The following is a 24,937-nucleotide window of genomic DNA, read 5'->3' as shown; positions in this document are numbered from 1 at the left end:
AAATACCCTAAAAATATTGGGCCAGATTCACCAGAATGCCTTGGCTGCTTTGTGCCATTCCAGCGATGCAAACAGCCACCATCCTGGCTGACCTGGCCAGTTAGGTTGCTCTTGCATCAGCAGAGCAGTGCTAAGCAGCCAGAGCATATCGGTAAATGTGGCTCAAAAACGTTCAGAATAAAGAACTGATTCTCCATTGCCTAGCATCTTGTGTAGTCACTCACATGTGGGCACAATAGGTATAAAATGCTATGAAATCAAAATTCTCCACTTGATTAACTGGGAATAAGATTTTGTGGGTGTAATCGATTATTCTAGATGCAAGGCATTGGAGAATCTGGCCCAAAGTGTTTTTCTCCTGCTGTATAATGGGTCAGTCTAAGTGTGGCTTTCAAAAAGGATCCACATGTCTCATCACAGGGATGAGTAAAATTCCAGTAATCACTCCTATTAATAATACCCAGAACTATGGTTACAAAATATTTCCCTGCACCAAAACAATAATAAAAATACATAATAATTTACTCAGTTCAAAAAAATTACACTGACATCAAATCATACATCTAGGTCCTAGACTTGCTATGGTTTCTAAGGACTTTATTCCAAGCAACATGTTTTTCCGTATTGAGAGTAAGAATAGCTGGCTAGGTGGTCAATGTTGGGCTACAGGAGGACTGAAATAAAGAAGAGAACTACTTGATGGTTTGTGTATAATGAGTTGGTAATTTGAATCCAGACCCTATGGAGTAGGTTATTTATCTACCTAGTTTTCCATACAATGTCCATCCTCATGGCATCACCACTAGCACAACTGTCATGCTTAGCTAAGAGGCCATAGACAGAAAAAAGGTACAGGGCCAGCATTTCCGCAAGCAGCCACTGATTTTATTTTTTGGGTATCCAGTTTGTCTGAAGTTGGACACCCAAGCATGGAGGCACCCAGAATTAGAAGCCACTTTTGAAAACTGGGCCATAGAATCTGAAGTAACATCTGAGTTCTAACTATAGGGTTAAAACTTTAAAAAGTGCCTAAGTGATTTAGGAGACTAAGTCCCATTTTTATGAAGTAATTAGACATGTAGGGCCAGTTTTTTAAAAGAATTTAGGTGCCTAAAGATGCAGATAGATGCCTAATAGGATTTTTAAAAGCACCTGTGTGGCTATCTTGACTTCATATTTACACCGGCTGAGGATCTGCCTCAGAGTCTCGGGATTGGGGCTATACTGAATATAATGTCACCACAGAGGAGCCAATTGTATATGAAACTGCTAAACTAAGCCTGGAGCTGCCTGACATGCAGTGTTAGTTCAAGTCTTGCCTGGAAATATAAAGTCCTTAGAGCATTTCACTTGTACTTCATTTTCATACAGGGACTAATACAACTTTCACTGGCTTCACTGGGGGTTGGATCAGGTTTGTAAGGAGAGGAGATCTGGTAGAATCTCAATGATCATCATTTAGCATAAAAATGGAAAATAAAAACTCAAATTCCAAACATCTACAAATATATACATACAGTATAGCCAAAGTGTCGGTATACAGTACTTAGAAATAGCAACATCCTGAGTCATCATGGCACCTAAGCAATGTGTCAAAGGACACAGAAGATGACAGTATTTGAGAAAATCACTGTTCCAAAAAAATATCCAGAGAGGGTTATGTATAAATAGGAAGATTTAACAGATATTTTGGAAGACACCTAAGTAGCCAAATAAATCACCTATGTCTTCACTTTTGTGTGACTGAGGCTATTTGAACAAGAGCAGCTTAATAAAGAATATAAATGAGTTGTTTAGGACCATGTAAATTAGAATTCTATTCTATCTCTGTACACTCTTTAATTCCCAGCACCACTTAAAACAGATAACAAGGGTGAAATCCTGGATCCATTGAACTCCACAGCAAAATTACCATTCACTTCAGTGAGGCCAAGGTTTCATCCCAAGAATTTACAATAGAGCAGGGGTAGGCAACCTATGGCATGCGTGCCGCCTTCACACTGCCTGGGTCCTGGCCACTGGTCCGGGGGGCTCTGCATTTAAATTAAATTTTAAATGAAGCTTCTTAAACATTTTAAAAATCTTATTTACTTTACATACAACAATAGTTTAGTTATATATTATAGACTTATAGAAAGAGACCTTCTAAAAAGGTTAAAATGTATTACTGGCACGCGAAACCTTAAATCATAGTGAATAAATGAAGACTCGGCACACCACTTCTGAAAGGTTGCCGACCCCTGCAATAGAGAATCAAAATTCCACAATTAAATTAGCTTTTCGCAATGATACACAAATTCAACAGTAGGACAATATTTCTTCTTCAGCTTTCACATTTAATAAAGAGGCACTAATCTATTTCAACCAGAATAGATTTAGCAAGCAAGAGATTTAACCATTGGCCTCATATATAGGAATTTCACGCAGCATGAATATTGATCTGCATTATTAATGTTACAGATGCAATGCATTGCCTTAATGATGTTTTATGGAAATATATGACATAATAAAACTATTTTTAATTTGAAAACAACAAACAGTTTCCCTTTTGAAAAGATTTTCATTATAACCCTCTGAATTTATCTTTGTAACAGTCTTGATGAAACAAGGAAGCATAGTTATCAATTTGATTCAACCACATAAGTCCCTTTAATGTGAATGAGGAATTACTGGTGTATGTCCAGCAGAAAAGTAGACCCCCATGTCTTCTTTCTTGAAATGGTACTAGAAAAAGTCTCAATGCTTTGAGTTTCTCTCACTCTCTCCCTCTTTTTCCAAAGACTTTGTCCACTTTCGCTACACTTGTCTTCTCTTAGGTAAGTCAAGGCTCAAAGCTGCGTTTCTTCTTGTTCCAGAGAATGTGGAGGGATGTGACAAGATGACGGAAGAGATGCTAACTTTTGAAGTTTGGGATGTTGCAAAGATTTTGGTCTATGAAAAGAGCGTCGACTTTGTACACGCCTGGCTGCAGCAGATCTGTAGTGGGCTTGTGCATTAAGCAGCGTTTTCTTCTCTTGGTTCTCCTTAGGGTTAGATTCCTCTAGCCTCTCTTGCCTGTCTACAGAATTGTCTTGTTGTGAATTCACTGGCTCATAACTAGTTTCAGAACAATATCCTGAATTGACAGGTGGTTTGTTATTCGTTTCTGAGACTGCTTTCCAATAGACTTCTCTTAGGTTTGGGTCATAAGACGTCGTGTGCTCTGAGATAGTAGAAGGAGTTGTATTTCCTCGGTTTCCCAGTGAAGAACAGCTTTGTGCCCAGGGCTTTTGAAGGCAAGATGGAATGAAGTGGAGGGATTTCTCCGAAACCGAAGCATTTTGTTTTGCTTGGTCAGGTTTCCAAGGCAGCAGTTTCTCATCTGAGAAAGAGTATCCTGTCACTGCAGCACTATGGCTCGTGTCACCTACATTGGTAAAATTAAACACAGAAGTATGTCAACATTGACTTCTTGTACAAGCTTGATTTTCATTTGAAACATTGGTTTCGCATCAATCCCTTTGCGGTTGCTATTCTGCTGAAGGTCATGTATCTTTAGGAAGGTAAATCTGTTCTCAGAGTCAGTGGGTTAAACTCTGCCCCAACTCCCACCCTGTACAACCCTAGTGAAGCTAATGGAATTGCCCAGGGTGGAAGTCAAGAAAGAATTTAGCCCAGTGTTTGTCAAGTACATCAGCCTGTTCCAAATTCTTAGGAGACAGTGCCATCCCTTGGCCATTTAAATGCATTTATCTGTATAAGCAATTTTGCCTTGGAGTACTGAATTGTAAGGATCGGCTCCTTGGGTTCCAATGCTATTTTTACATTGGAATGTTTTACAGTGTAAGATGCATTTAAAGGGATCATTGCAAGATCTTTACAATAACGCTGAGGCTGCTTGGACCTTACTCTTTTTAAAACTTGTTTTAACCCGCATGACAAGTTACTTTTATCCAGCAAACTCACTCCCAATTGCAACCTTGAGGGAAACCACAGACAAAGCGCAGTGACTGTAAATATACCCCACAAATTTATCTACACAAGAAGCTGTTATGTACCATTGTATTATTCTAAATGATAAACTCAGTAACAATCAAGGCAATAGAATGGAATAAAGGACAAAGGTTAATAGAAGTTTAGCAAGTCATAAGAGACATAAGTCAATATTGTGCAATCTATGTATATATTTCCAGTGAAAAAGAAAGTTTCAGATACTTTCAATGTGAACAAGTGATGTGAGTGTCAGAGGTATGTTTAAATTCTGGGATAGCATTTATTATATGTTTAATCCACACAGTAGTTCCAGTACTATTTCATTCATCTAGCAGTAATTCCAAATGGCTATTTTTTTAAATAAGAAGAAGACTTATAATTGTAAATTGGCTAAACACAATATAAGACCAAAAGACAGCTGAACTCCACTCCACTGGTGAAAATGACACATCGTACTTCACTACCTGGAACTAGCTAAAGGCATCACTGCTCCTCATAAGATATGAGCCATGAGAAAAGGGAAATATAACTTTCTCTTTTTATTCCATTTCAGATGACTACGAAACTCCATTGCAGTCAGGTTTCTGCACTGCTCAGAGCTTAGGAAAGTTTACGTTCTGTGTTTCCTTTGAACTCAGGTGGCTAACAATCACTTCAAAAGGCATGAAGCTAGAGTAAATGCACATCAGTCAGGCTCTAAATATGTACATACATTTTTCAGGACAATATTAATAGGCGGGAATTTCCTGCTCATTTGTGACAGCCATACCCTGAGCTGAATAAACTCTCAGCACTTTATTCGAATATGGTTCTCCCCTTCTCAGCTGGAAGCACCCTCAAGTTATCTAAATAATTCAGTTGCTGGTGCAGAGATGACACTAGGCATTGTCTTTGTGCTTAATTATTCCACCATAGACTGTACGCTTGTTTATTGTGCTTTGTTGCTAAATCTCTGCATTGCCCTAGGTTTGTGTTATAATGACTGACTCGTGACCTGAGCCATCTCATTTACAGCAATGCCTGTGCCAGTTATAGAAATATCTCAAACTGTGGACTGATTTTCTGTTGGGGGATTAAAGTGAGACTAAAATATTCATTTCACGTGTGACTGAATTCAGATTTGAACTGATAACCTGTAGAAGTGACAACTTGCTGTATTGAGCAGCTACATTAAAATATTACTTAAAGTTTAAAAATAAGGTAAAGCTTTCCATAAATACACAAATTAAAATTTAACTCAGAATCAAAAGGATGTATTCTTCACACAATGCACAGTCAACCTGTGGAACTCATTGCCAGAGGATGTTGCAAAAGCCAAAACTATAACTGGGTTCAAAAAATAATTAAGTAAGTTCCTGGAGGATTGGTCCATCACTGGCTATTAGCCAAGATGGTCAGGTATGCAACCCCATGCTCTAAGTTTCCCTAGCCTCTGACTGCCAGAAGCTGGGAGTGGACAACAGGGGATGGATCAGTCAATAATTGCCTGTTCTGTTCATTCTCTGAAACACTTGGCATTGGCCACTGTCCAAAGAGAGGATATTGGGAAAGGTGGACCATTGATATGACCCAATATGGCCATTCTTATGGTGAAATGAATGTCGGTGCTCTAATAAAAATCTGGGGTCTAACTTCCCCAAAGTGTTGCCCTTATGTAGTCATCTCCACTTATACAAAGTAGATGCAATTTTTATAGCAAACTGTACCTGATTTTTAAACTTTATCTTAAGTAATGTATTGCTGTGGCTAGTAGTATTATTTATTAGTTGTGGCTAAATGCTCCATCCTTATTAGGCTAGGCACTGTACAAACACATAACAAAGACGACGCCTGCTTGAAGTTACTGGAGACAACAGTTTATCACTTTAGGAGATATTAGGTTAAATCTGAATTCAGTCTCATGTGAAGTGACTTCAGTGGGAGTTTCATCCCTGTAGCAGAGGGCAGAATTGGTCCCACAATATAAATTAAGCCATACAACAGAGTAAAACCAGGAAAAACAAATAGTACATAACCTACAAGTGCATGAAATGTTTTTGGTTTTAAAATAGCACAAGAAATGTTGAAACCCAAACAAAGGTCTGGTGTAGACCAGACAGCTGTGATGATTTACACCAGCAAGCGGTCTGGCCCTAAATATTTAAAGATAAGCAACTTTCTTTAAAAGTACCAGTTTCAAACTGAAGCCGAATAGCATATGTTCAGATGCAGAAAAATCAAGGAAGAGAAAGATACTTGAAAAAGACAAAAAGAGACAAGGAAAGCTGTCAGGAGGCCAGAGCAGACGGAGAGACTGATTAAAAATAAAAATGAAGGTCAATTTTAAAATATTACATATGTGTTGTTTCTGGGAGGAAAGCTCTGGGTCGCTCCTCTGGGCCATCTGCTAGCAAAAAGGAATCTACAGACTTATTGCTGAGGCGAAAGGGGGTGAGCCGTCTGAAGTTGTCTGGAGAATACGGTAACTGTACTCGGGCCCTTTGTGATGGTACTACAGAATCTTCATCAGTTAACCATGGCGGGAACTTCATGTAGATACTTTGATCATCATCAGCTGAAAATGCTGGGTTATCAATTCCTACAAAAGTTTATGAGTGATAAATTCAGTTGGAAAATAAAATAACTGGCAGCAAATAGGATGTTTAGCCCAGGAATATCGCCATAATGAAATAAAACATAAACAAATATCGTTTTTCAGCTTTCTGCTCACATGTGGTGTTACTGCTGGTCATTTTGCTATTTTAAAAGTCTCAGTTGATTAAAAAACAAATCAAACAAACCAACAAAAAAACTGACTATCATTGGCAGTTATGGCTGAAGGCTCTGCCGACAACAAAACCTAAATGCACAGTTTATCCAAATGAACTGATTGGATTTAAATCAATCATACCAAATGTGCTCAGTTCTAGTTTTCTTTTAAATGTATCACTTTAAAAATGAAACATATTTGAAAGATTGATACCAGGGCTAGACTGACCAGCTCTTTTGCATCACCCCAGTAATGCAAAGGAGATTCAAGCCTGGATTAACTAGCCCATTAAAACAGGTTTATGGCTTTTTGGCATCACTACAGCCGTCAGAGAATACTGGTGAATTTGGCTCCCCAGTCTCCGACAACTTATAGTGTAAACCCAGATAGTAAGAGTATATAACAGGACGGGGGTCTGATTTTCCTCTGACAACACTGCAAATCAATAATTCCACTAAAGTCAGTGGACTTACAGTAGTGTAAAATGTGTGCGAGAGGAGAAACAGGCCCAAACAGTCAAAAGTACCTTTTTTGTATGTGTGGAAACAGGTAACGAAGCCCTTTTAAAACAAATATCAAATCTGCACATGGTGAACCGTAAAATATTATTTAAAAAACCACAGTCTAGATCCAGTTTGAAACCTAATTCTTTTCTGGAGCATTATTAGTCACTTCATATGCACCCTAACACAGTATCCATCGGGGTGTGGTGTATTAGAACAGTTCTATCAGCATGAGTTTGGATATATTCAAACGAATCCAATAGAAGCATTATACTACACCACACCTTTACATAGCCTGCATGTGCCATGTGTTACAGAAAACAAACTACCATATATACTTGTTCATAAGCCGAATTTTTTTAGTAAAAAAGGGAAGCACCAGAGAGGGGGGTCAGCTCATGAACGGGTATAGAGAGGGAGAGGTGGGACACAGCCCCTCCCCCAACAGAGAGTGCCAGGAGAGGCAGCACAGCCAGCAGAGCCAGAAGGGAAGAGGCGGGGCCAGAGTCTCTCCGCTTCTGGCCACACTGCTGTCCCACCAGCTTCTGAAGCCACTGCAGCTCCGGGGCTGGCAGATTGCAGCCATGCCGCTTGGCCCCGCCCCCTAGAGCAGGCTGTGGACATGCTGCCCAGCCAGCTGGAGCGTGCTGCAGCTGTGCCGCCCGGCCCAGCCCGCTGGAACATGCTGCGGCCGCGCCACCCAGTCTGGCCTGCCGGAGCAGGCTGCAGCCACACTGCCCAGCCAGCTGGAGCAGCTCCAGCCAGGCCAAAGACATCCTCCCCTGGCCCTCCCCAGATAAGGTGGGAAGGGATGGGATGGGAAGTGTGTGGGGATCCCGGGCTAGAGGTGGGGTCATCTGGGGTGTAGTCACAGGGGTTACTCCCGTGACTACCAGCTTCTCCTCTCCCAAAACATTTCCCCACCAGTTGCTGTCCCAGCCCATCAGGGTAAGCAGCTGGTGCACCGGGATGCTTTGTTTACTTAGGTTTACCTCTGTGCCTGCGGACGCTTGAGGTAAACAAACCATCTCGGCCCACCAGCGGCTTATCCTGGTGGCCCGGGAGCCAAAGTTTGCTGACCCCCTGAATTATAGGGTCGGCTTATGAACGGGTTATAAAAATTTTCCATTTTTACTTATCCATCTTGGGAGGGTGGGCTTATAAACAAACCGGCTTATGATCAAGTATATACGGTACTATGTTGTGAGTCCTACTGGACCAGGACTAGAGAGAGGGAAAATTAACACATTTTAAAACCTTAAACATTACCTAAAATAGCTTCTTCTAGACAGAAACATGTCATGGTTTTAAAATCTGATGTCTTTGAACTTTCCAGGGCTGGAAGCAAGAGCTGTGTGGCTCACTGGAAAGCTGGGAAACCCCAGTGATGGAAAGACCCTGCTTCTAGCTTTGCAGGGTCACTAGAATGATATTAGAACTTATATTTACACTGGTCCAGGACTAACTATTGCCCGTTATGGGCCCCAGGACACCGTAATTTTGGGGAGAGACATTCCACATCAAGAAGAAACGAAGAAAACATATTTGAATCAAGTTGACTTATGTATTCCTGACAAAGCAGAAATCAATTCAAAATGGCTGACTGTTGGCTGACTGAAAATCAGGACAACTCTAGAATCATTTTTTCTGAGTCTAGAAGTGATTAGTCATTTCACAGCCAGGTTATGCAGTCATGACCACAACCTTTGTCAATATCATCAGTAGAAAGCTGTTAACAAAAAATCCAATAAACTGCTTTGCAATTGAAGAAAATTCTGCATTTATGATCTATTTTCTTACCAGAGGTAGCATCTGTGCAATTCTGCTTGGTGACATTAGCTAAAAAGTCAACTCCTTTGTCCATATGAAGAGATTCATAATTTTCTTCTGGATCAGAAAATTCCACATCTGGAAGAAAATATAAAATAATCAGTGTGCACTAGAGATTCCTAAAAGATTTGACCCAAAGTGTTATTTGGTAGCTTCTTGATGCTAGTGTAGCTATCAAAGATTTATATAGTAAATCTTTAATGTAAATCTGGGTAAATGTATGTTTTGAAAGCAATCATATCTTTATAACTAAATTCTGTACACATCTAATGTACAGTTTAACTAATATTTGATTTCTGGATCACTCCTGCATCAGTATCTTGTGCTGTAATTATGTTCGCTTTTCCAAACTAAAGGGGATTGGGCTAGATGAGTACTTGGATAGGAAAGGTGCATGAAAATCTTACAAACTGCAGCCAGTGCTGATTCAGAAGGTGGCACTTTTCCTGCTTACTCAGCACTGAAAGAAAGCCTTAGCATAGTGTCAGGGGTCACTGTGCTGCTAGAGGTGCTCTCTTTCAAATGGGCTACAAAATTGAGGTCCTGACAACTTGTGGTAATTAAAGATCCCATTGCATTTTCATAAAGGGATTAACATCGGTGCCCTGGGTCATGTCAAACTTGGTTAATTAATTCCTGCCAATCTAAGCTCCCCACTGCAGTGGCTATGATTTTCTTTCCCACCTCTCAACGCAAACCACTATGTAGTGCTGCTGTGTGTGGTTAAACACCTGCTGTGTTTCCCCCCCAGAGGCAGCTCCATATCAGTGGCTGGTGAAATGATCCCCGTACATTAAATCCCTTATCAACCCCTCTATGGAAAATCCCTTAATACAGGAGAAGGCCTAATTAGTTAATGTTTGGGAAACACTTTAAGATCAAAGGAGCTATAGAAGTATAATTATTATTCAGCCATTATATAGCTGCTGGCAATAAAAATAAATGCTAATAAACTGATAGAGAGCAAATACCTGAGCTCAGAGTTTCTACTTCCCACACCCACACTATTCCTGTGTGAAAGCTATGGGGAAAATTCTGACACCGCCCCTCTTCCCCCTACTTCACAGCCCTCTTTAAAATCAGCCGGGTTGCATGGGTAACTGAGGGGAGAATTTAACTCAATGCCTTATAATAACTTGCCATGCCAGGTGGCATCAGACACAACTTATTGTGATTGACAACAGCACCTGCAAAGAGACGGCTGAAACTCAGATCCAAGGATCTTTTTCTTTAAATGCAAAATTACAAGTGCAGGGTTTTTTCTTTCCTTCTTTTGTTAGGGACACTGCCAAGGCTAGTAGGCCCAAAGTTAGATTTGCTAGGCCAAATTCTGTGCTGGAGTCACTGGGGTTGCATTTAGGGTAAAAGTCAGCACAGTATTTGGCTATACTGTCTTTCCATTCATGTACATGTTATGCTGTCCTCCTGTTCCAGCCTGCTCGCTCTGCTGTCAGAGAAAGTACTGATATTTACAAGATGCCTGGGCAAGTCATGAGGGGTGCATGTACATACCCGTGGGATCACAAAGGAAGCCATTATCATAGTTAGCTGTGGCATGTCATGAGTCAGAAGCTGAGATTTTATCTATGTTGTGGCCTTCTTTATGGTGGCCTCCAATTATTTTTAGGATTTCAAGATTAAACATTGGTTTTGTTAATGTTAGTTATAAAGTAGGTTAAAGTTGTCTATGAAAATGTATTAATTTTTTAATGTTCATTACTTCCTTCCAAACACATCTGTTTTCAGCATGGAGAGGGGGAAATGTGACGTGGGTAGTAGTACATTTGTTAATGTCAACTTAGTTTTTTTTCCTGCCATGAAATTTCACAAGAACACTCTCCTCCAACAAAACACAAGCTGATTAAAAAAATCTGGTTAACTCAGGGCCACCCAGAGGGGGAGGCAATTTGCCCCAGGCCCCGGGCCCCATAGAGGCACCCACGAGACTTTTTCGGGGCCCCTGGAGCAGGATCCTTCACTCACTCTGGGGGAACCTGGAAAACTCTCGTGGGGCCGGGGCTCCCAGAGCTTCTTCCGCTCTGGGTCTTCGGCAGCGGGAGGTCCTTCCGCTCCGGGGCGGAAGGACCCCCCCCCACCGAATTACCGCAGAAGCAGGACCCGCCGCCGAAATGCCGGGTCTTTGGCGGTAATTCAGCGGTGGGGGCCCCCCGCCGCGGGTCTTTGGGGCACTTCGGCGTTGGGTCCCGGAGTGGAAGGACCCCCCCGCCGCCGAATTACCGCCGAAGCGGGGCCCCCCGCCACCAAAGACCCCAGGCCCCCTGAATCCTCTGGGTGGCCCTGGGTTAACTACTCTTGTTTGACAGTGCAATTACCTTTTTCCTTCAAAATAAAATCTTGCACTGGATTTTCTGAAGGTATTTTTCCATTTGGTATGGCATTACTATTTCTCTGAAAAAGTAAAACATTTCAAGTTACCGCAGACAGTGGTAGCTATGCAGTACACATTGTAGATAGAGATCCTGATTCCCCAGCTTTCTGCCAATCAGATGGAGTTCACCAACATAATACTGGAATAATGCAGTGGTGATCAGGCCTAACTATTTTAAGCCTTTATTTTGTCTTTGCATAGAACTCCGATTGATGTTAGCGCAGACACACAACTCTATTAGTGGTATGTGACCAAGTTCCCTACTCCTTTTGCAATTGGGCAGGTTGGATTTGTCCCTCCTTCGTCCATGCAGGAGAAGCTGGAGTTTCATCTCCTCAAACCATCAGCCCCCCTGAGCTCCATGCAACTTCCATGGAGACATAGGCGCCAACTTCCCCTCTTTCCCCTGGGTGCTCAACCCCCCTGCGTCCCCCGCCCAGCCCCCGCTCCACCCCTTCCATAAGGCCCTGCCCCTTCCCTGCCTCTTCCCACCCCTTCCCAGCCCCCATTCCAACCCCTTCCCCAAAATCCCCGCCCCAACTCCGCCCCCTCCCTGCCAATATTCCAACTCCTTCCCCAAATCCCCACCCCAGCCCCGCCTCTTCCCCTGAGTGCACCATGCTCCCGCTCCTCCCCCCTTCCTGGAGTGTGCTAACGCTGCCAAACAGCTGTTTGGTGGTGGCCAGGTGGGAAACGCTGGGAGGTAGGCAGAGGAATGGGGACTCGGCACGCTCAGGGGAGGAGGGGGGGAAGAGGAGGGACTGAGGCAGGGGGTAAGGGGAGCTTGGCTGCCGGTGGGTGCAGAGCACCCACTAATTGTGAGCACTTTTGAAAATGTAGCTTATAGTCCAGGCCTCCTTACAGTGTCAACGTGTGATGCTCTATTCCTTACTGCTACAACATAGCAAGGAAATTTGCACAAAAGTAATAGGCAAAGGATGTCTTTCGTAGAAACCCATTAATTTTTCCCCGTGGGTGCTCCAGCCCCAGAGCACCCACGGAGTCGGCGCCTATGCATGCAGACATGAGCCACCCCTTCTGGCACCGTGGTTGTTGGACCTGGAATCCCCTCACATCCAAAGGAAGGATCCCACAGTGCAGAGGGAAATGGTGGGTACGTTCCACAAGATTGGTGAGGGTATAATGCCACCTCCAGTGCTGCCCCTCGACTCATCCCACATTTTGATCTCTCCCCTGGCTTGGGTCTCGATCGCCAATACTCCCTCTGAGGAGCTTCCACAGGGAAGAGATTGATGCTGGGAGCCGAAACTACCCTATGCTTCCTCTCGAGCACCGGGTATGGTGAATGGATCCTCTCGAGCACTGGGCCTTTTGTCTGGGTAAATGGCCCTAAGCGCACACCCCTTACCCTTTTTTGGCCCCGGTCTCTCTTGTGGCTTTTGTTGAGCTTTTTGGGCTGGTTTATTCCTAGTTTGGTACTCTTGAAAGACTCTAAGCGCTTCCTCATTGTCCTGTGGAAAATCTCCTTGTCTTGTTTTTCGTCTTCATTCTGAATGATCTCGTGCCGACTGTACAGATGTATGTGCTGTAGCCAGGAAGATAAAAGAACATTTATTTATATAGAAATGCAGACTGGGGCCCAGCACCAAGGCAACTGCCAAAACCAATCGATTACAAAAAGACAATTAATTACAAGTCAACACACTAACAGGATTCCAGGTAGTTAATTATTTCCTTCTTACCTATCAGTATGGTAATTTGAAAAATATTGATTGAAAGTCATTCAGATTAATTACACTGGCTAGAACAGGTCTGGATTAAACAGCTCAGTCTTCCTAACGTTCACATGCTTCATTTCACCCTCACCCAGCCAGTTAGCAATAACCAACCAGCAGAACACATCTGGGGCCCAATTCTGCAATCTTCTCTCACATGAGTAGTGCTATTGAAATCAATGGGACTACTTGTATATTAAGGACTGCTCACGTGATTAAGGGTATGCAGGATCAGAGCCCATCTTCAGTTAATAATTGATTTTGCAGATTTGTCCTTTTATTTTGAGTTTCCCAACAATTTTCTGCATTTTGTTTCTTCTGGCTGTCAAATGAAAACATGGTAATCGCTGCAACTGTGCTCTCACCTCTTGTCTGGGTTTGTAGAGGTACTGCTGCAGTGTGTGGTGAGTGACTGTATCCTCTGTATCTCGTATGCTTTTTCTCCTCTGCTCTAAGGCTTGCATATCAAGACAAACGGAGCTGGCTTTTTCTCTCCTAAAGCAGAATATTAAAATATATACATTTTTCTAGATCACTAACTGGAGGAAAAAAAGTATGCACTGCAATATATTTAAACATGAAGATAAGTGTGGATGGAATAAAAACAAGTAAACATCATCATGGGTCAAGTGTAGTCTAGAGTGAGTGGGCACAACTCTTGTGGTAGCCTCTGGGCAGATTCAGCAGTGACATCACTGGTGGTGTAATTTGGTCAGGAAAAGCAGGTAAATGACAAACTAGTGCAACTTGCAACAATTTAGCATTGATTGATCGTCTGCTTTATCTTATAAACTTATGCCTGTTTGCAGGGGCGGCTCTACAAATTTGGCCGCCCCAAGCAGTCATGCCCGGGAGGCGCCCCCGAGCCGCGGGAGCAGCGGACCTCCCGCGGGCATGACTGCGGAGGGTCCGCTGGTCGCGCGGCTCGGCTGGACCTCCCGCAGCTGCGGGCGGTTCGCTGGTCCGGCGGCTCCGGTTGAGCTGCCGCAGTCATGCCTGCGGGAGCTCCAGCCGAGCCGCGGGAAGTCATGCCTGCGGGAGCTCCAGCCGAGCCGCGGGACCAGTGAACCGTCCGCAGTCATGCCTGCGGGAGGTCCACTGGAGCCGCCGGCCGAGCGTCCCCTCCGCAGTCAAGCCTGCGGCAGGTCCGTTTTGCATCGCAGGAGCAGGAACGGAGTCTGACAGCCAAGTGTGAGCATAAGCAGAGAGTTTCTTTATTCCACCCCAGCAGGCTCTTATATACAATCATATCAAGCAATCAGGCAATAACTAATTGGTTGATTAATTTAACACAAGCACAGCTGTAACCTTGAGGGATAATTATTATCCTGCCCACCTGTCTAACTTATCTCACATTTCTTTTCCCACACCTCCCCCCTGTATTCAAAAATCAAAAGGAGAGGGGAAAAAGAAAGAGAAGAAGAAAACATTTCCAACTCATAACAGCATAACACTATAACCTATCACAAATCAAAATTAAAACTTTATACCTGTTTTCAAAAGTTACTCTATTTTGTAGTGCAGAACAGTAAACAGAATGGTCCAAACTCTGCCTTGCACCCTAGACAACCTTAAAAAATAGTTCAAGTTCCCTATTCAGGAGGGTGCTTCAACACTCAAATTCTATTTACTTCAGTAGAACTTAAGTATATAATTATCAATATTTTGGAAATGTTTATATAATATGCAAAATAATGGACATATACTGTAAACTGAACCAAAGTATCTTAGCACTATTTTAGCTATGTATCTGCTTTCTATATTATGTTATTCATAAAACATTTCCAACTCATAACAGCATAACATTATAACCTATCATAAACCAAAATTAAAACTTTATAAGACCAACCTATATGACCATGCAATCCTAGACATATAACCCCAAAACCACCGAACAAACAAGAACAAAACACAACAAACAAATGATGTAAATTCTGCAGGATTCCCCTCTCCCTGTTGTACCAAAGTATCCTTCAGATGTCAGGCGATCAAACTGACACTGAGGGTGGGGGGGGTCCTAAAGAAAACACATCAAACCACATAACAACACAACAACAATTCTGGCCAGAAAACAGACAACACAAAACATAACAAAAACACAAAACATAAATCTTAACTCTAAGTAATAATTGCATGGTACACTAAATGCTATACAGTCAACACAGAATTTCTTTCAGGCACAGCAAAGATCATTTTAAACAAGTAACTCATTCACGGAGGATCAAACAGGAAAAGTCCTGACAGAGCTAACAAACAGTTCTCCTCCGGGGGCTCTGGGTCCACGGCGCCTGGGCGCGCCTCGTGAGGCTCCTCCGCATCTGCCTGCCGTCGCTCCGGAGGACGCAGCCAAGGTCGGACCCACTTCGCCGGTATCCACCTGGGGCCTGCATCAGTGGCAACACACGCATAACCCCTGCCCCACGTTAGCAAGTCAACTGGTCCTTTCCATATTTGCTGCTGATAATCAAACCATTTGACCGAGGGTCGGGGGGCCGCACCCTGCTCTTCCCCAGTCATCCCGCTGCCATGTTTAATCGCGGGGGGCACCTGGCTGTTTTTACCGAGATGTAACCAGTTAAGCACATAAAGAGCTTTCAGCAACCGAGCGGCGGGCGTTTTGTCCAAAGCGTCTGCCCGCTCACTGCGAATCCCCCCTTTCTGTCTTAGGAGGAGCGCCTTCAGAGAGGCGTGAGCACGTTCAATAATAGCTTGTCCAGTAGAATTGCCAGGAACACCCGTAGAGTGCTGCACACCCCAGTGGGAAAGAAACTGGGCAGCGCGGTGAGAAACATAACCCCCGCCGTTGTCAGTCTTAATGAGGGCAGGAACCCCCATCATGGCAAAGCATGCTTGCCAATGCTTAATCACATCGCGAGAGCCAGTAGAGGCCAATGCCGTCGCCCAAATAAAGCCAGAAAAGGTATCAGTGGTAACATGAAGATTGCGCAAGGTGCCAAACTCAGCAAACGTGGTGACGTCAGACTACCAAACTTGAAGTGACAATAAGCCACGGGGATTAACACCAGATACAAGGGGCAGCACATGCTGTTGACAATCAGGGCAGGAGGCCACAATGGCACGAGCATCGGTAATAGAGATCGCAAACTGGCGTGTTAAAGCACGGGCAGACTGATGAAAAAATTCATGGGAGACCCGTGCCTGGGCAAATGAATTTGGAACATGGGCAGCGCCAACTAAATGATCAATCAGGGCATTGCCTTCGGCAAGACCATCTTGTAATCCAGAATGGCTCCTAATATGCATAACAAAGTAAGGGCACCGTCGAGCATTCAGAAGATGCCAGAGCTGAAAAAGAGTGGTCCACAAAACAGAATTCGTAACACGGCCCAACAGGGAGCGTTCCAAACGACGAAGCACACCCACAGCATACAAAGAGTCACTGACAATATTCAATGGGGTATCGGGCCATTTTTCAAAAGTTCGAACAATAGCACGAAGCTCTAAAACCTGCAGGGAGCCTTCAGCAAGAACGAACTCGTGGTGCCAGTGGTTGTCAGCAAACCAAAGAAGTCCTGCACGCTGGGCACTGCCGCTGGCATCGGTGAAAACGGTGAGACCAGCAACAGGACTCGACCGCAACATCAGGGCTTTTTCCAAAGGAAGCGTGATAGCAAAAAATCGGTGTGAGGGAAAATGGCTACTGAAGCGACCGGCATAATCCATGGTGGCAAGTGTAAAGGGAAGGTGAGTAGCAAGCAACTGAGTCACAGTAATATCATCAAAAGGCAGATAAATGGTATGAGGGTCTGTACCTGCAATGGCCAACAAGCGGCATCGGGCCATGTGAATAAGATGAGCAATCGCATCAAGCCGCGTAGTCACAGTCGTGGTATAATGCGAAGGTGGAAAAAGCCATTCAATGCCCACCAGCGGATCGGAAAGGGCCTCCTGCCATTGAAAAAGTAAAGCTTCCAAAGAGGCATCTTTAGAAAAAATTGCCAAAAAAATGGGCAGGTCCGGATAAACACGCCCCGAATAACGTGTTGCGAGTTTACCTGCAATAGTTTGTAAGGCAGCTTGGTGTTGGCTCTGCAGAGAGCGAGGTTCATCCGGAGCACGCCCACCCTGAAGCAATTGTACCAAGGGCGCAAGGTCCTCATTAGTTATACCACAAAGACCGCGGACCCACTGCAAATCGCCCACCAAGCGCTGAACGTCATGCAAATTATGAACGGCCGTCCGAAAGGTCAGATTCTGCGGGCGCACAATCGAATCTGTAATTTCCATACCAAGATACCGATATGGGGCTTGCCGCTGAAGTTTTTCTGGAGCAATCACCAACCCAGCCTTTCGCAAAACGGAGTCAATTTCAGCAATAGCCGCGTCCATGGCAAAATGGGCGCTTGTAAATAAAAGATCATCCATATAATGATAAATAATCCAATCAGGGTGTGCCACTCGCAGGGGCGCTATAGCCCAAGCAACATAAGATTGACAAATGGTAGGAGAATTTTTCATACCTTGTGACAGAACAGTCCATTGATACCGTTGAGCAGGTGCAGCCTTATTAACAGAAGGCACAGAAAAGGCAAACTTCTCTCGGTCCGCAGGATGCAAGGCAATGGTAAAAAAGCAATCCTTAAGATCAATAACAAGTAGAGGCCATCCGTGCGGAAGCATAGTAGGTGTGGGCAGCCCAGGCTGGAGGGCGCCCATGTCCTTCATTACAGCATTGACAGCGCGCAGATCTTGTAACAAACGCCAATGCCCAGACTTTTTAGGTATGGTAAAAATAGGGGTATTCCAGGGGCTAACAGAAGGTTCAAGGTGGCCCTTAGCCAATTGTTCCTGCACAAGTTCATGTACTTGGGCGAGCTTATCCTTGGGCAGCGGCCACTGAGCGACCCAGACCGGTGTGGTGGTTGTCCATTCCAGCTGTAGGATTGGCCGCCCCTCAGTGGCCGCTAGGCAAAAGGTGAATTTTGCAGCACAACGCCCCACTGACTTAAAGAGTCCCGACCTAAAAGCCAGATCGGAGCCAGCATCACAGAGGGGCGAACTTTCGCGCTCGTGGCCGGATCTTCCATATCGACAATGGTAATAAAGTCCACACTAATGCGAGTCAACTGAGTCCCACCAATTCCGCTCACGGGTGTGGCGGCATCCCGCAAGGGCCAAGAGTCCGGCCAAGACCGAGCGGGGATTATAGTCACATCGGCCCCCGTGTCCAACAAGGCTTCATGAATAATCTGCCGCCCATCGGACCCTTGAAGCCGAACAGTGCGGGTGGGCTTGCGCGAAGTGATGTCCATAGCAAAGGCAATTTGGGGAGGGCCAGTGGATCCAAATCCTCGAGACCCGCGGTCAGTCGGGGTCGATCGGGGCACACATCCCTTGAAAGGTATCAATTGAGCAAGACGCGTGCCAGCAATTATAGTTATAGGAGGACAGAGGGCGCGTACCATTATCCCAATATTCCCCGTATAGTCGGCGTCAATAAGGCCAGGCAAAACAAAAATACCTTGCTTCGATGTTGACGAACGGCCAGTCAAAAGGGCACTTAGTCCAAATCCTAATGGGCCATCAGTGTTAGAAGGAAGAACTTGAACTTTGTCAGTCTCTAAAACTACATCTGTTGCTGTGGCCAGGTCCACTCCAGCACTGCCACGGGTTGCTCCGATGAGGTGTTCCAGGCAGCCGGGTTGGTGGGTGGAGGTACTTGTATCGTCGCGCTCCTCCGCGGGGCGCTCCGTGATCCGTTTCCCGGCAGCGGTGTTCCATCCTTCTTGTAACGTGCCCAACAGCTGGTGGCGTGATGTCCAAACTTATTACATCGTGCACAAGCGCCAGTTGCAGCTTTAGATGACACATCAGAGGCTCGCTGCCCATTTTGCATACGGCAGTCCCGCCGGAAATGCCCGGGTTTTCCACAACCAACACAGAGGCCGGCTGGCCGGGTCGGTCTTTTAGGCCCCCGCCGTCGCCCGAGCAGGGGTTGTAACGCCACGGCCAGTGCAGAGGCCTGTGCCTTAGCATGAATTGCTGCCTTATCCGTCTCCTCAAACATAGTGGCCTTATTACATGCCTCGATCATTTCCATCAGGGTCGCAGTCTTGGGCAAGGTGGCTAAGATACGGCGGCAAGTGGGATTTGCATTTTGGGTGGCAAGATCAAGTCCAACTGCAGTCCTGGCTTCTGGCGTCAGATTAGGAGATCTATCAATAGCCTCTCGAAGGCGATCCAAAAAGGTGGAATACGGTTCCGATGAGCCTTGTGTAATTTTAGCATAGGGAGGGGTCGGCTTTCCCATCTGGGGCACCGTCTTAAAGGCAGCCAAAGCTAGTTCCTGTGATTGTTGCAGGATTCGGGGTTCAAGGCGGGCTTGCAAATGCGGGTCAACAAAGCGGCCGGCTCCCAAAAGCATCTCAGTAGTGGCCACGCGCCGGGGATCATCGTCCGGCAAATCCAGATTGCGGACAAGGGCCAAGTCAACTCTCTTAGCCCAATCATCTTTCCACAACAGTTTCTGTGTAGGTGTAAGAAGCAGATCAGCTAGCTTAATCGCATCATACGGACACATTGCTTGGCCAGCAAATACCTGTTCGATAATAGACTGTACATATGGATTATCCAGTCCATAAGCCATAATCGATTTCTGCGCCTCACGGATCAACTTCCAGTCCAAAGGGACCCACTGTCGATGATTAGGATGTCGAGGGTCTGGCGTAATCACTGGAAAGACCTCGGGTGTTAGACCTTCCAGAATAGCTTCCTTTATAACCCCATGCCAGCGCTGCACCGGGTCCGGAGGGTCCCCAGTTGGAGGGTCCCCGGGGTCAGGCGGGACGGAAGGGTGAGTCAGATAAAAACACTCGTGAAGATGTGACCGCGATGATCCAGCTGGAAGACCTTGCATTCGATCCAACTTGTTGTAAATGGCCTGCAGTTGTCGACCCTGGCGCTCCATCTCCTTATAAAAGGCATCAGACCGGGTAAACTGAGTCAAGTCGGGATATACCTGCGATGGCACATGTTCCACCCGAGCCTCCTCTACTTCCCCGCATTCATAACACCCCCAGGTCCCGTGGACATGGCATGGCTTTGGAAGGGGTGCATACGGTAAGGCTGTCTCCATAGGCTCGGGTGTATCGGGGGGTAGCGGGACCGTAGCAGGATCAGTCATGTCAGGGCTGATAGCTATATTGGAGGGTAGTGGGATCGTAGCAGGGGCAACATTATCCATAAGGAAGGGGTCGGAAGCCAAGGGTATCACTGTGTCTTCACCACCGAAAAAATCCCTGGCTCCGACCGGCAACACGGAAGGTATTTCGGGCGTTGGGCGGCAAAGTTCAGACAGGGTCGCCTGCACTCCTGCCTCGGCCGCGAGAGTTTCTACCATCTCCGTCGCCTTCTTCCATACTGGACTCAGGGAGAAAGCCTCCTTATCGCCCTGAGCCACCGATTTCCAAAGCTCACAGCCCAGCCGCTCCCAAACAGTTTTATCAAATATTGTACTTGGTTGAATGGAAAGTCCCCTTCTTTGTCCCCACCGCAGCAGGTGGGATAACGCATCAGAGGGGAGTTTTTTTCCCCGCCGCTCCGCGATGCGTATCAGGTATTCATGCACTGTCTTCTCCTCTGCTGACGCAGCGGTTCCCATATTAGCTGCTCACCTCTGGGTTCGGGTGTGCCTCCCTTGTCAGATGCCCTGCGGCTTGCCGCTCGACACTGAGGCTCAGGCGCGCCTCCTTTCAGGCGCCCTGCGGCTCCCAGCCGCTCGACGCTGAGGCTCAGGTGCGCCCCTCTTCTTTGGACGCCCTGCGGCTCCCAGCCGCTCGACACTGAGGCTCAGGTGCGCCCCTCTTCTTCGGACGCCCTGCGGCTCCTTTTTTTTTTTTTTTTTTTTTTCCTCAGGCCACCGATACTACTGCCCGCAGCTTCTCCACCATTTGTTGCATCGCAGGAGCAGGAACGGAGTCTGACAGCCAAGTGTGAGCATAAGCAGAGAGTTTCTTTATTCCACCCCAGCAGGCTCTTATATACAATCATATCAAGCAATCAGGCAATAACTAATTGGTTGATTAATTTAACACAAGCACAGCTGTAACCTTGAGGGATAATTATTATCCTGCCCACCTGTCTAACTTATCTCACATTTCTTTTCCCACAGGTCCGCTGCTCCCGGGGCTCCGGTGGACCTCCCGCAGGCATGACTGCGGCAGGTCCGCCGGCCCAGCCTGCCGCCCCCCCGGGAAAGGGCCGCCCCAGGCGGGTGCTTGCCCCGCTGGGCTCTGGAGCCGGCCCTGCCTGTTTGCTTCTTTTCCTGTTACATCTCATCCTTGTGCACCTGCAGGATGGAAGGTCTATTAATCTAGCTCAGTGGTTCCCACACAGTGGGGTCCCAGACCTCTGGGTGGTCTGCTATGGGTTATGGGACAGGGCCAGAACCTGCCGGAACAGCATTCTGGCACTTGTGCTGCAGGGAAGACACCGTTTTTCTCAGACACTGTGCATGAGAGGTCATGCTGGTAGGGGCGTTCTGGTCATGCCAGTACTTGCCCATTGAGAACTACACACTCTCTGTGAGGGTTTAGTAGTACTTCTTCTGCCACAGATGTCAAGACTCACAACACTCACAAGTAATACCCCCATTTAGGGGAAACGGAAATTCAGATAAAGATACGTGTATAAGGGTTTCAGGACTCTACAGTGAAGCTGGGAACTGAGCCCCCGGAATCCTGAGACCACTGAACTAAACTGTGTGTGTGTATTTTTGGAGGTGACATAACTAACTGAACTAATAGCGTAATAATGACATGAAACTTTTGTATAAACAATGAAAGGGGTCTGGGATATTTAGTCAGATGCCAAAGGGATCCTCGGCAGAAAAAAGTTTGGGAACCACTGATCTAGGTCATTCACCCCCATGCTATTAGTCACACTCGTTTTCTGTACCCAGGGAATACCAAATTCAGTAGTACTTGACCACTTACGTCTGTGGTCAGACCAGTTTGCATCTTATGAGTAGCAGCTGCCACTGTTTATATCACAGTTAAATTTATTCCAATAAATGTTACGTGCCATTTGTTTCTCACAAATGTGTGTATTTTTCTTTCCTAAAGGGTGAAAAAGTGACTTGAGACTAAACCTCTGGAATTTGCTTCAGTGGTGAATACTGTAGGTAAGACCCACGTACTCTGCAGAAAGTTGGACCAATATTGTGCTGTACAGCTCTATAGTTTTTGTGGCATGCCTGTGCACCAGATGGAAAATTTGGTGGCAACTCCAGAAATATTCAAATGAGGAGATTTTTGTTGAATTAAATATGCAAAAGATAATACAATTGCCATAGTCTCTTCTGTGTTGTTTATGCTAGTATTGCATGGTTTTTTTTTAACTCTGCCTCCACATTTTTCATATGCCACAGATATTTGTATTGACAGTGCAAAACTGCAGGGCAGAAGCTATCAGAGGGGAAGCTGGAGGTTTCGGCAGCTGGCAAGGGGACAGAAGAGGCCAAGTTCTACTATCCTTATTCAGATCAAGTACCATCCTCGAGTAGATCCACTGAAATCAGTGGGTCTACTCAAGAAGTAAGGTCCCACTGGTGACAGATTTTGCAGCATCTTTGGGGACCAACGTATTAAATTTCTGAAATATTTATGTCTGATTGTGTTCTGCTCCATGGGGGAGAGTTACCACGGCTCCTCCAGGAACTAAAAAACACTATGGGGTGATCACCCTGGGGATTGTAAACAACTCCAGAGAAACACCATCCCCTGGGGTGTTTGCACATACTGGTTCAAACTAGGTTTCCCAGAGACCCAAACAAAGAAAGGGCTTTGGGGATAAAAAGGCTGAGTTTGAACTAACACAGAGCCTTTTTTTCATTCAGCAAACGGACACGATCACCTGTCCAAGGGAAGGGTGGGGCCGAGCAACCCTTGGCTAACTAGGGCTTTGGCTTACTAGGGTCCGTAAGACTGATGGGTGACCGCTGGTAAGCTTGCATATAGGAACTTTTATTGTTTTTATATGTTTTCCCTGTAATGCTTTTACCCTAACAATAAATGTATTTTGTTTTGTGAAGGCTGATGTGTCACTGTTATACACTGTTGTAGCCCCTGGAGAAAGGTTAACCACAGGTGCTGGACCCCAGTCAGACCTGCTGGGGAAATCACGCCGAAGTGCAGGAGACCATGAGCCTAAACCTCTCATCCGGAGTGAGAGAGAAGCAGATCTCCACCCATGAGATATGGTGGCTGAGAGCCTGAAGCCTTATGTGGGAGCCGTCGGATCAGAGCATGGTGCTTGTGTGTGAAAGGTGCAGTCAAACTCTGAAACTGGGACACGGTTCAGTGCGAGTAACGGTGGAAGCATCTGGCCCAAGGTGTGGGAAGCAGTTTGGCATTAAGGGATAAGCACATTAACAGCTAGATACAATTAGCATTTTTTCAATGAAAAGTTTTGAATTGAAACATGGGATTTCAATATCAGTGATTTTTTGTGTGGAAACTTCATTTTCACCACTTTTTTCCCAAAATGAAAATGTTCAACAATTACAAAATTTTGCAAAAATGTCTGTTTTTAAATTGTAGGGAAAATACCACTTTCTCATTTAAAAAGAATCTTCCCCCTCCCCCATACTTTCTTCCACTCACTTTTTTCAGCATATGTGCGTACCATTTTTCAACCTGCACTATTAGCAGCATGTTTCTGCGGGAGAGCATCCCCCACCGACGTAGTGCTGTCCACACCGGCGCTTTTGTTGGTGAAACATGTTTTTTTCACACCCCTGACCAACAAAAGTTTTGCTGACAAAAAGTGCTAGTGTAGACAAAGTCTTAGTTTCACCAATAGCTGGCTCTTAAAAATATAGGGCCAGCTTTATTGGTACATTGCAACTATGCACCACTCTGCAATTCCAAGTGGCATAAATCTGGTTTAACTGGCAGGTTGTACCCAGTGTACAGCTGCTTTACATAATGGAAGTGGCACAAACTGCTTGAGCATACCAGGGAATATGTCTCATAATTTAAAAAAAGAAAAAGAAAAAGAAATTTTACAACATTTAAATAATGAATTCTGAACAAGAATTCCGGTAAAGGGTGGATTCTGTGGCTCTGGCATCATGTAACACACAGGGCTCTGGCTACAGGGAGGGATGCAAAACTGTATGAATGATAAGCCCCTGTTCTTACACACTGGAACTTTCTGAAAAATTCACCCTTAGGGATACAGTTTTCATGCTTGGTCTCTGACCAAAGGAGAGTTTAGTTTGAAGGTTTGTGTAAAATCATTTAGCTGCTTCTGATTTCCAAAAAGGTAAAAAAATTACTCTTCCCATTTTTTAAAAATACTGCCATTCATTTTTCTGCACATATGTGATACTCTCTATTCCCATTTTTCTAGTTATACATGTAACCTTTTATATTTCTGTTCATGTCATAAAATGTATTCCATTAAACTCCCAGGAATGAGATAACCCTGAGGAAGGGTTCTCTTCTTTGAACCCGGTGAAATACGTAATGAGTATAATATGCTACTTTGATAGACTGACAATGTCTTGTAATATCCTGGAAAAACCTTACGGAATTAAAATAAACTTTACTGAATTAGGTTGAATACCTCACTGAATTAGGGTGAATATCTTTGTAGGTCCATTGTATTAAAAATGCAATTCTGTATGTGTTATTGTCAAACTATATGTACTCTCTAGTAGAAGGAGGAAGATAGGCACTGACTCCATGGGTGCTCCATGGCTGGAGCATCCATGGGGAAAAAATGGTGGGTGCTG

The 24,937-nt window shown here is 45.1% G+C and overlaps 1 protein-coding gene across 3 annotated transcripts in view; it reads right to left on the bottom strand.

Moving 5' to 3' along the window:
- Positions 1–2,428: 2,428 nt before the first annotated feature.
- Positions 2,429–24,937, bottom strand: part of SLC9A3 (solute carrier family 9 member A3) — a 211,122-nt gene continuing 188,613 nt past the window's right edge. Inside the window, exons 14-19 of one of the 3 annotated variants that reach the window (XM_045005874.1) lie at positions 13,545–13,674; positions 12,813–12,989; positions 11,388–11,463; positions 9,025–9,132; positions 6,307–6,550; positions 3,307–3,406 (exon numbers count right to left, since the gene is read on the bottom strand). In XM_045005874.1, the coding sequence (XP_044861809.1) occupies positions 3,403–3,406; positions 6,307–6,550; positions 9,025–9,132; positions 11,388–11,463; positions 12,813–12,989; positions 13,545–13,674 (739 nt within the window). In that variant the 3' untranslated portion in view covers positions 3,307–3,402. Of the gene's footprint in view, positions 3,407–6,302; positions 6,551–9,024; positions 9,133–11,387; positions 11,464–12,812; positions 12,990–13,544; positions 13,675–24,937 lie in introns of those variants that run through there. The other 2 variants (XM_045005872.1, XM_045005873.1) reach the window with 2 other exon arrangements.

The sequence above is a fragment of the Mauremys mutica genome, chromosome 2 (assembly GCF_020497125.1).
Source record: "Mauremys mutica isolate MM-2020 ecotype Southern chromosome 2, ASM2049712v1, whole genome shotgun sequence".
NCBI classification, from domain to species: domain Eukaryota; kingdom Metazoa; phylum Chordata; order Testudines; family Geoemydidae; genus Mauremys; species Mauremys mutica.
This window is presented reverse-complemented; position numbering and strand designations above follow the sequence as displayed.